Below are 11,257 nucleotides of genomic sequence, written 5' to 3' on the forward strand. Positions count from 1 at the left end.
AATGTTAAATTATGTAATATTTTATTTTCAGTATGGAATAATGAAGCAAGTTGTGAAGGATTGAGGCCTACAGAGGCAAAGGGGAAAAAGGTCAGGCTTGGATGGTTTTTTGGTTTTTGTTTTTGTTTTGGGAGGGGGTATCCTTGAGAGGAGTAGTTTCATTTCCCTGGTTTAGTTTCAGTTTCATTTCCCCAGTTAAGTTTCATTTCTTCAGATCTGAAGCAGCACTTTTGGTTTGGGGAAGGAGAGTATAAAAAGAGAGTAGTCAGAAAGACCAGGGCAGTGACAGCAGAGTCAGAAGACCAGAGCAGGAAGAAGTTGCCTGGAGGAGTCTAAGGGCAGCTAGGTTAAAGAAACTTGCATGTTGCAACTTTTGTTTTCTTTTAATGCCTTTTGTATCACTCAGCTCTATTGCGTAAATACCTTTACTTGTGATTTGCTTGCTTTAATTTACAACTAAAGTGTTGTGGTTAAAACCCCAGGTGTCTGGAGTGTCAATCACCCCACATCTACAGCCTAAACCTCACCTTATTAGGAAGGGGAAGTTTAAAAGAAGGAAGGTGGGACTCTTAAGGAGGCAAGAGATCTTTAAGGAGTTACTCAGGGGGTCCAGGTCATAAGGGGAACCCTGACACATATCTTCAAGATCAGATGGTTTTGTTTTGTTTTATTTTATTTTCAGTATGGAATAATAAACATGTTTTCGACATAAGAGGGTACGTGAGAAGTCAGCAACTTGCTCAGAGGCTTAGTGAGGGCAGTAGGCTAGGCAGAGTGAAATTGTTGCAGCCCCTAATCAGTCCTACACATGCAGCCAAAAACAGTAAAACACCTCCTGCTACTGAATTCTGCTGGCAGAGGAGGCAAAAATCATACACGTGTAACACTGGATAGCAGACACTGGAGAGTGTTGCATTTGTGCAGCAACTCTTCTGAGTTGCCTGCCTACCTGAGTAGCGAGAACACTGACATTCAACAGCAGTACCCTCACAAATCCATGACCGTTCTTAACTTGCCCTTGTGCCAGTTCCTGGGGGCAGGGGGCTGGATTTGCAGCCTAACCTGCACAGGTTATGTCAGTGGTGGAAGTGGCCCATCTCATTTTATATCAAGTGGGGCCGACTTCATCTTGTATCCTCTCAACAGAAACAAAGAGGTGCAAATGCATAATAAACGTCTGGCTAAATTGAGTTTGAAATATTACCAGCATTTCGTAGTTCTTTCAGTTTTGCATGTTATCCAAAATTACTCGATTGTGCCTGCTCTTTGTTCATAGGTCTGATTTGTCTGGGGTCTTTCTTGATTGCCATTATTTTTGTGCTGAGCTCTGGAAACTACTGGCTGGCTCTGTTTGATAGTTTTGCTGGATCCATTCCCTTGCTGATCATCGCTTTCTGTGAGATGTTTTCAGTAGTCTACATATATGGGATAGACAGGTAAGATGGACATGTAAATTGTTCTCAAGGCATCTCTGCATTCTTGCCCGTAGCCAGGCAAGCTGCTTACGTACGTATTCTCTCATTCCCCCACCTGAAATACAAAGAAAAGAATCCTGGGCTATCCTATAGGGCTGTTTTAAGTATTACAGACAAAATGTATGTGACACGCTTTGCACTCCTAAAACATTAGAAATGCTATGTGCTATTTATTCTAAATAGTCATTCTGTAAACAGATATTATAAATGCAAGGTGCACGGTTTCTTTGAAAGGTTCTGATGGACATACTTTAATGGGACTCATCATTATAACTGTGCCTTACTTGTGGCAGAGTGTTAGTTCCCATGTTTCCATTTCAAGGCATGGGATATTCTTTTCCCCACATACCCATGTGTAAACACAGGGGTCACCATATTGTCTGGGTTCACACAATACAAGCCAGAGTACAGATTCAGTATGGATTGAGTGTGGGTAGTCATTGAACTGTGGGGTTGTTGTTGAATCATGGGTTGTTGTGTAATGTGAACCCAGCTGCACTAACAAACCATAGTTTAACCACAAGCAACCCACGAAGAGAACTCAGGATTTGTTGTTGGGTTGTGAACTGTAGGTTGTTTGTGGTTAACAAACCATGGTTTGTCAGTGCAGCTGGCTTTACACAACACAACCACCTATGGTTCAACAACAACCCACAAATCAGCAACAACCCACACTCAACCAGTACTCTGGCTTGTCATGCTGTGTGAACCAGGTCATTGTGTGAATCACAATACCTGCATCCATCTCTTTATACTTTGGTTGGAACCTGTCAACAACTGTTGTCATTTACATCCATTTTCAGTTACTGGAGAGCAGCTGCCTCTGGTTGGGGGGGTGTCTGTGTCTTGAAAACATGTTGTGAGAACTGGCCTTGATCTTTTTTTTTTTTTTTAATTTCTATACTGCCCAATAGTTGAAGCTCTCTGGGTGGTTCACAAAAATTTAAACCACAAAGTACAGCATAAAACATTATCAAATATGAAAGCTTAAAACCTACCAGACCTATAGTTGATTCATACCTGTATGTATATCACTTGATTTTGCTACATCTGATAATTGGCATGTGTGAACAGATTCCACTGAAAACTATTGCACTGATGTAATGTGAGCAGATATGAACGTTCTTTCTGTCTGTGATGGCCCCTTCACTTATGCCATTTATCAAGACATTCATATGGGTGTGTGTGTGAGAGTCAGCCATCAGTCTGTTCAGAGTGGAGTGGTCTCCCTAAACTTCCGTTTTATTGCCAGATTCAACGACGATATTAAGTTCATGATCGGGCACAAACCCAATATTTTCTGGCAGGCCACCTGGAGAGTAATCAGCCCCCTCATCATGATAGTTATCTTCTTGTTTTACTTTGTGGTGAAAGTGAGTGAAAAATTACTATACATCACCTGGGACCCCAATTATGTAAGTACACATCTTCAAAGAAACATGCCCCAAATTGTTTCATAAGTTTCTCCTTCCTCACATTCTGCTCATCTTGTCTTTTCTTGTCTAACCTGCCATTGCAACTCCTTTCCCACTTCAGGTTTGTTTGAGGAAGATCTTGTTAGGGCATATAACTAAAACAAATTGCTGATCCCCCAGGGCAATGGATTAGCGCTTCAAGTGTGGCTAGTCTACTAATTGAGAGAAAATGCCTGATGCTTATACCTTTGTGAAGACGTGTTTGCATTGCAAAGAAACCCAATACTCTTTGAGAGCGCTGTGGCTCAGTGCCATGTCTACACCTGGAACAGGCTCTCTGCTTTCATCCCACGTGGGGATCTGGCATTGGAGGATTTTTAAACAAATGTCAGTGAGATCATACCTATGTAACAGTAGGCAAAATAGTTAAAAGTAGACCACGGTGAGGGGCCTTGTCTCAGTGGCAGAGCACATCTCTTGCATCCAGAATGTCCTAGGTTCAATCCGTGGCACCTCCAGCTAAAGGGATCAGGTAACAGGTGAGGGAAAAAGACTTTTGCCCTAGACCCTGCAGAGATGCTGCCAGTCAGAATAGACAATATAAGGCAGAATGGACCCACTGACCTACTATGACTGACCCACTATGAAGAATGATTTGGTAGAATCTGAGATGAGTTAAGAATGGTTGTGCACCTTTAAGGTTGCTGCTGGTGAAGTTCCAAATTCTCACTGCTCTGATAGACTGCTTCTGCTTTCTACAGTAAGTCATCTTAGTACATGAGATACAAAAAACCTGCTGGCTGCTGTTGACCAATCAGCAGTAGCTGGCCAGAGTCACATGCCTCTGACTGTCTCTTCCACTGCCAGTAGTATTCAGTAGCTGAATGTGCTTTGTTAGGTTTGACTCAGGCATCGAGCCAATGTTCAGATGTCACAATAAGCCACCCTGAAAATAAGCCACAGTGGGTGGGTTGTTCATTCGCTAACCCAGCACGTATCCCATTGACCTTTGCAGAACAACCTCAGCAGCCTACTCCACTAATGAACACAAACGTACGCATTAGTGGAATAGAGTTTGTTTTGTGGATTTTTTTTTTCACCTTTGGGGAGATTTGCGCATATGTAACTTTTAAAAAATAATGAGATTTGTGCAAATTTACTAAAGCACAGTAGCTACTGCAAATAAGTGCAGTAGTTCCTGTGAATTTGCACAAATCTCCCTGAAAGTTTTTTTTAAAGTTGCATAAATTTCCCTCAAGTTGAAAAAAAAATTAAATTAAATTTGCGGAAATCTCCCCGAGGGTGAACCCTCCCTAAATTTGCTCAAATCTCCCTGAAGGTGAGAAAAAGGTGTCACTGTCTAGGGAGGCGACAATGTATCGGAAGAGGGGTGAATGGCGAGGGAGGCGGGAGATGGCACAAATGAGATCGCAAGGAGCATCTGGGTTTTTTGCCATTCTTGCCAAGTGGTTCTGTAGTCCTTTCCAACAAGCCATGCATAAGCCACTCTGCTGGATTTGCACATCATGACAAGCTGGTCTGGAAACAAGCCACCCAACAACAAGCCATAGGTTCTCAGGGTGACTTGTGGCTAACAAACAATGCTGAGAAAATTGCACTGGTTTTGGACATCGTGACAAGCCACCCTGAAACAAACAATGGTGATAACCCACCATGGGCTGGCATGTGCAAACCAGGTCAATGACAAGCTGTGGTGGTGCTGCTCTTCCCACCCTGTTGCCTCTGCAAAGCCTCTGAGCAACCTGAACCCTGACCTTTTCTCTGCTCTCTTGAAAACATGTCTGATTATTCTAAACTGTAAGTGGAACATGGCATCAGTTCAGATTATTTGAACAGCGGACTCTTGGTGACAATTGTATAGGCTGGACTCTTGTCCAGGCTGCAACTCAATGGGCTGCAATGAGGGCCCACCCTAGATACAACTTTCCTATGTTGTCCACCACATTTGATTTCATGTGGAGATGACCCAACTGTGGTTGTTCCAATGCCAGTGGCTTCTTTTGGGGCAAATGGGTTGTCTTTAGGGGTTCCTTGTTTTGGTTTCAAGCATTCTCTTGATTCCTCCCTCTGCACATAGACATTTTTTCTGCTGAGAATGGCAGTTTTTCTCTATTTCCTCATCCTGGAAACTCTACTACCGTACATTAAAAAAATTCTACCTTCAGAATACCTTCCATTTCATCTTCTATGCCAAAGAATTCATGACCACCAGCTCGGGATTCCCTGTTTGTTGCAGAGGATTCTGGGGCATTGTTCTATGTAGGACATGCATGCACTCTGTTCACATGGTCCATTGGCCAGGTCTGTTGGGCTTCCCTACTCCCTCATGTCCACTGAGAATGCATCTGAAAACACACCCAGCTATCTCATATGACTGTTGGTTGTTGGGGAAGGTCAGTAGCAGGATGGCAAGCTGTCCTTTACAGAACTTTTATCTTTTCTCACTGAGGAACCCTTGGTGTCCTCTCCAAGTATATCAAGTTTCCTTCTCTGCAATGGAACTGCGCTATTGGTATAGAATATATAGATGTCTTTAGATTTCCTTCTTCTTTGTACCCCCCTACCCCCACCCAAGTACCTGAAATGTGTCTTTTCCTTTTCATAGGAGGACTTCCCCAAATCAAAATCAGTACCGTATCCTGACTGGGTTTATGCCATCATTGTAATCCTTGCGGGGGTGCCCAGCCTGGTTATCCCTGGGTTTGCCATCTACAAAGGCATCCAAAGCTGTTGTGGAAAGAGACAAGATCCAGGACGGCGAGATCTGATCAATGCCATATCAGAAGCATCAGTAAATGGAGAGCTGAAGAATAATGTCTAACTAACCCCTCGTGAGACGTGCAAAGACTTTTCCGTGAGAGGTGGTAAAACATGCATGTCTCCCTACCTTGACATCAGACTGTAGCTGTTCAAGTGATGAAAGGTCCCAGAGTCTAAATGGGACTAACGTACTGTGAGTGACTGTCTTTAGCAGTTGTTGCTGGATTAGCAGATGGTTAATGCAGATGTCTAACACGCACCTGTGATGCTCTGTTTTCCCCCTATGAGTGCCACCATGTTGCACAACTCCGTTTCCACCCCTATGAGTGCCACCATGTTGCACAAAGGTGCAATCAGACTATTTTCAAATAATGTATTATTAAACAAATTATATTTGGGCAAGGAAATGCACAGTTTTGATTCTTTTTTAAACTCGTGGAAATGTCAGTAATTCCCTCTTTGCTTCCAAATTGCTAACAAGAGTCAAACCAAGAAGTTAATTTCTTGAACAATAAAAATCAAATAGAAATAAGAGATCAGGACAAAACTGCAATTTTTTCAGCAGAAATAACAGTACTGTAATAATAAAATGTGTAAAACACTATGAAACATTTAGCACGAATCCAAAAATTCCAGTATCTAAAATATTACCACTCAGGCCATATGCTTTTGAGGGGTAACCCCCCCCAAACTGAATTTACATCTTACTGTTCTTTCCCCATCCCATTAACTTTGCTTCAAATAAATCTCACCAAATAAATCTTCAAATGAAGCAGACATTTGAAGTCTTGTAAATTTGCCACTGAAGAAGATTATCTAGTCTTTGGCAACTGACAACGTTAGATTACACAGATTGCCCTTGTAATTTGAAATGGTGAAGTTTGTAACAGGGTTGTGATATGTTTTGTCTGTCTTTACAGCCCTTGTATGTTCCTGAGATGTTGGTTCAAAAACTGACTTTTACCTGCACCTTTTGTTGTGCAATTTTAGCTACACTTTTAAATTATTTTTTCTAAATGTTTTATAGTGCTTTGTAAATTTTATTATTACAATACTGTTACTTGAGTGCACCATTTGCAGTTTTGTCCTGATCTCGTATTTCTCTCCACTTTGCTAGCAAACAGCTCTGCCTGTTTCAGTTGATCTATAAAAGAGATTACTGTTAACGCAGCAGCAATGCAAGGGACAATTCCTGCTGAATGAAGTGTGGATGAAGAAGTCCCCTCGGTCGTCTAATGCAGACGTAAATACTGGCTCGCTGCAAATCAGGAGTCAGCATTAGTGATGATTGCTTCCATTGGTGATGATCCCTTCCTTTGTCAACGGTAATCATGTTTTGGAATTGTGTGTGTATTAACGCTAACCATGGTTCCCTTCAGCACTATTTGCAAATATGGTCTGAAGTGGATTTGCAAAGCATGGGCCAGAAACCAACAGGGTGTTTATGCCCCGTGAGGGAGCCATTGTTGTGTCTGCACTGGCTGTGTTTGTCCCTCACTCATTTAGTAACTCACTTTCTCTCATTGTGATAATGGGCAGTAGATGAGCTTCTACAAGGTGCTTGTTGACCACTGGTCAGGGTCCTCATGAGCAGGTACATGATTGACTCTTGGTTTGACATCACATCTGGAATTTTACGGTTCATGACTGTCTCCCTGCTGTCACTCACATCCTCAACATGCAAGTCCAGCCGCACTAGGGTCAAAGTGCACCATCAAACTCAACATAGCCTGTTTTCCAAAAACAAGTAACTTGAATTTGGTGTATAAAAAAGACACAGGCCAGGGCCAGAGCTACACGTTGTGCCATTATCATTACAATCCCATCATGGTAATGCTATATCCCTCTTGCGCATTTATACCCGGTAGGACACACAATGGCATTTGTTGTGGTATTTTGGATAATGTGGAATAAAAAGCAGGAAATAGCACTACGATAGCGGTATATCGGATGTGTCATGTGCCCCCACAGTTATCAGTGCACTTCAATATCACAATAAAGCAGTAGTGTAGGTCTAGCCCAGGTCTGCATGACACAAAGGTGACTAATAAGCCACAGTGGCATAGAAGGAGCAGCAGGTCTACGCCTTGGTCCCGTCCCCAGTTGTGCAGGATTCCAGATCATGCGGGAGCCCACGCCTCAAGTGCTCTACCTACATGGGCTTCTCCTATGCAGATGTCCATGCGCGATATGCGGATGTTGGGTAAGGGGGCGGAGCCATATGCCATGGCGGGGGTGGGGATGGTGGTGCTTCTCCACTGTCCCTTCTACACATGGCGCCATCTTCACACAAATAATATGCGAGGAGGGCTACAGAGAAACACAAAGGAAAGCCACAATTCCAAAGTAGTTCTTTATCACATGAACTTGGGGCAAGCAGATTTTTATTTCCTTGATTTGTTCAGTTGTTGTGCCAAGATGAACAATGTGAGGTAAAAACAGTGACAAATAAAACCCATGTGGAGTTCACAGTCTTGTTTAGGGTGGGGGAAAGATTGTGTGCTAAAAGGAAACGGAGAGGTCAGAATGCCTGAAAACTTTAATGATGCCACAGTAATCCAGCAGGTTTTATTTCAATGAAGCAGATATTGCACCGTTCCCACACACACCTTTTGTTGGATTCTATCTGATTTACCTTCTATCTGGGAGAAAATTTTTGAGTCTGGATGCACAAACTCTTCTGCAGGCTAGCTGGGGATTTAGGAATGGGGATATACATCTGAAAGTGCATTCCATCCAAAACAAGGAACAGCATCCACAAGCATCTTGCTGTGCGATCGCATGTGCATCTGATTTATGTTTACAAATCCTAAAAGTGAGGATATCTGAGAGATGCTGTGGAGTTTCAGCAGATACCAGAGATCATAGAATCATAGAATCATAGAACAGTAGGGTTGGAAGGGGCCTACAAGACCATCGAGTCCAACCCCTGCTCAATGCAGGAATCCAAGTCAGAGCATCCCTGACAGATGGCTGTCCAGCCTCGTCTTGAACGCCTCCAGTGTGGGAGAGCCCACCACCTCCCTAGGGAATTGGCTCCATTGTCATATTGCTCTAACAGTCAGGAAGTTTTTCCTGATGTTCAGCTGGAATCTGGTTTCCTGTATTGAGCCCGTTATTCCGTGTCCTGCACTCTGGGATGATCGAGAAGAGATCCTGGCCTTCCTATCTGTGACAACCTTTCAAGTACTTGAAGAGTGCTTTCATGTCTCCCCTCAGTCTTCTCTTCTCAAGGCTAAACATGCCCAGTTCTTTCAGTCTCTCCTCATACGGCTTTGTTTCCATTCCTCTGATAATCTTTGCTGCCCTCCTCTGAACCCTCTCCAGTGTGTCTGTATCCTTCTTAAAGTGTGGCGGCCAGAACTGGACACAGTACGCAAGATGATGCCTACCCAGTGCTGAGTAGAGGAGAACTAGTAATTCCTGGGATTAGGAAGCTATACTTCTATTAATGCAGCCCAAAATAGCATTTGCCTTTTTTGCAGCCACATCACATTGTTGGCTCATATTCAGCTTGTGATCTACAGCAATTCCAAGATCCTCCTTGCTTGTAGTACTGTTGAGCCAAGTATCCCCCATCTTGTAACTGTGCATTTGGTTTCTTTTTCCTAGGTGCAGAACTTGGCATTTATCCCTATTAAATGTCATTCTGTTGTTTTCTGCCCAGTGCTCCAGCCTATCAAGATCACTTTGAATTTTGTTTCTCTTCCAGGGTATCAACTATCCCACCCAATTTTGTGTCATCTGCAAATTTGATCAGCATTCCCTGCACCTCCTCCTCCAAGTCATTAATAAAAATGTTGAAGAGCACTGGGCCCAGGACTGAGCCCTGCGGTATCCCGCTCGTTACCTTTTCCCAGTTCAAGAAGATTTCATTGATAACAACTCTTTGAGACTGATTCTGTAGCCAGCTGTGGATCCACCTGATTGTTGTTTAATCTAGCCCACTTTTAGCTAGTTGGCTGATCAGGATATCATGGGGCACTTTGTCGAATGTTTTGCTGAAGTCGAGGTATATTATGTCCACAGCATTCCCACAGTCCACAAGGGAAGTTACCTGATCAAAAAATAAGATCAGATTAGTCTGACAGGATTTGTTCTTGACAAATCCATGTTGGCTTCGAGTAATCACTGCATTTTTTTCAAGGTGCTTACAGATGGATTTCTTTATCATCTGCTCCAGAATTTTCCCAGGGATTGATGTCAGACTGACTGGTCTGTAGTTCCCAGGTTCCTCCTTTTTGCCCTTTTGGAAGATAGGGACAACATTAGCCCTCCTCCAATCATCTGGCACTTCACCCGTCCTCCATGATTTCTCAAAGATAAGAGAGTGATTCTGAGAGTTCTTCTGCCATTTCCTTTATTATTCTAGGATGCAGTTCATCCAGCTCTGGAGATTTGAACTCCTTCAAAGTAATTAGGCGTTCCTTGACCATATGCCTATCGATCTCAAGCTCCAATCCTGCCCCTTCAGCCTGTACTTCGCCTTTGCCAGGGGGCCGTAGACCCTCTTTTGGGAGAAGACTGAGCCAAAGTAGGAATTGAGCACTTCTGCCTTTTTCTTGTCATCTGTTATCATTTTGCCATCCTTATTTAATAGCTGAACCACCATTTCTTTCCTCTGTCTTTACTATGCACATATCCTAAGAAAGCCTCTTTGTTGCTTTTAGCATCCCTTGCTAACCTCAGCTCATCCTCAGCTTTAGCCCTGCAATTTTGTGCTACCTGCCTGTACTCTTCCTTTGTAGCTTGGCCTTCCTTCCACATCCGATATGTGTCCTTTTTTGTTTTCAGGTCATCTCTAAGCTTTTCGTGAAGCCACATTGGCTTCTTCTGTTGTCTTCCACCTTTTTTTCTTGTTGGAATTGTTTGTAATTGTGCTTTTAGAATTTCCTTTTTTAAAAACTCCCACCCATCTTGGACTCCTTTTCTGATTAGAGTCGCTTGCCATGGGACCTTACTGATCATTGTTCTGAGTTTATTAGAATTGGCTTTCCTAAAATCCAGGGTACGCGCTTGGCTACACTCAGCTTTTGCTTCATTTAGAACCAAGAACTCAAGTATAACATGGTCACTTTCCCCCAGAGTTCCCATAACTGCTACTTTATCCACTAAGTCATCTCTGTTGGTTAGAATCAAGTCAAGGATAGCCGATCCTCTAGTTCCTTCCTCTACTTTCTGTAGGAGGAAATTATCAGCAACACAAGTCAGGAATCTCTTGGAGGGGCCATGTTTTGCAGGATTTGTCTCCCAACAAATATCAGGGAAATTGAAGTCCCCCATTACTACTACATCATGCTTCCTTGAAACCTTGGCAATTTGCTTTTCAAAAGTTTCAGCCTCCTCTTCTCCTTGATTAGGTGGGCAGTAGTAGACTCCGACCATCTTGTTCCTTTTATTCTTTGCTCCATTTATTTTAACCCAGATGCGCTCGATGGGGCTACCAAGCTCAACCTCTTGTGTTTCTGTGCAGAGATATGTATTTTTAACATATAGTGCAACCCCACCTCCCTTTCTGTTCCTCCTGTTCTTTTTGAACAAGTTATATCCTTCAATTGCTGTATTCCAGTCATGAGAGTCATCTCA

At 43.0% G+C, this 11,257-nt stretch overlaps 1 protein-coding gene across 1 annotated transcript in view; it reads left to right on the forward strand.

Annotated features, from left to right (window-relative positions):
• Positions 1–6,081, forward strand: part of LOC146347437 (sodium-dependent neutral amino acid transporter B(0)AT1-like) — a 30,042-nt gene extending 23,961 nt beyond the window's left edge. Inside the window, exons 10-12 of the mRNA XM_084850657.1 lie at positions 1,277–1,436; positions 2,728–2,890; positions 5,517–6,081. Of these exons, the coding sequence (XP_084706783.1) occupies positions 1,277–1,436; positions 2,728–2,890; positions 5,517–5,732 (539 nt within the window). The 3' untranslated portion in view covers positions 5,733–6,081. The remainder of the gene's footprint in view (positions 1–1,276; positions 1,437–2,727; positions 2,891–5,516) is intronic.
• The last annotated feature ends 5,176 nt before the right edge of the window (positions 6,082–11,257 follow it).

This window comes from Heloderma suspectum, chromosome 4 (genome assembly GCF_057233095.1).
Source record: "Heloderma suspectum isolate Gila_16-S chromosome 4, 16-S_ref, whole genome shotgun sequence".
NCBI classification, from domain to species: domain Eukaryota; kingdom Metazoa; phylum Chordata; class Lepidosauria; order Squamata; family Helodermatidae; genus Heloderma; species Heloderma suspectum.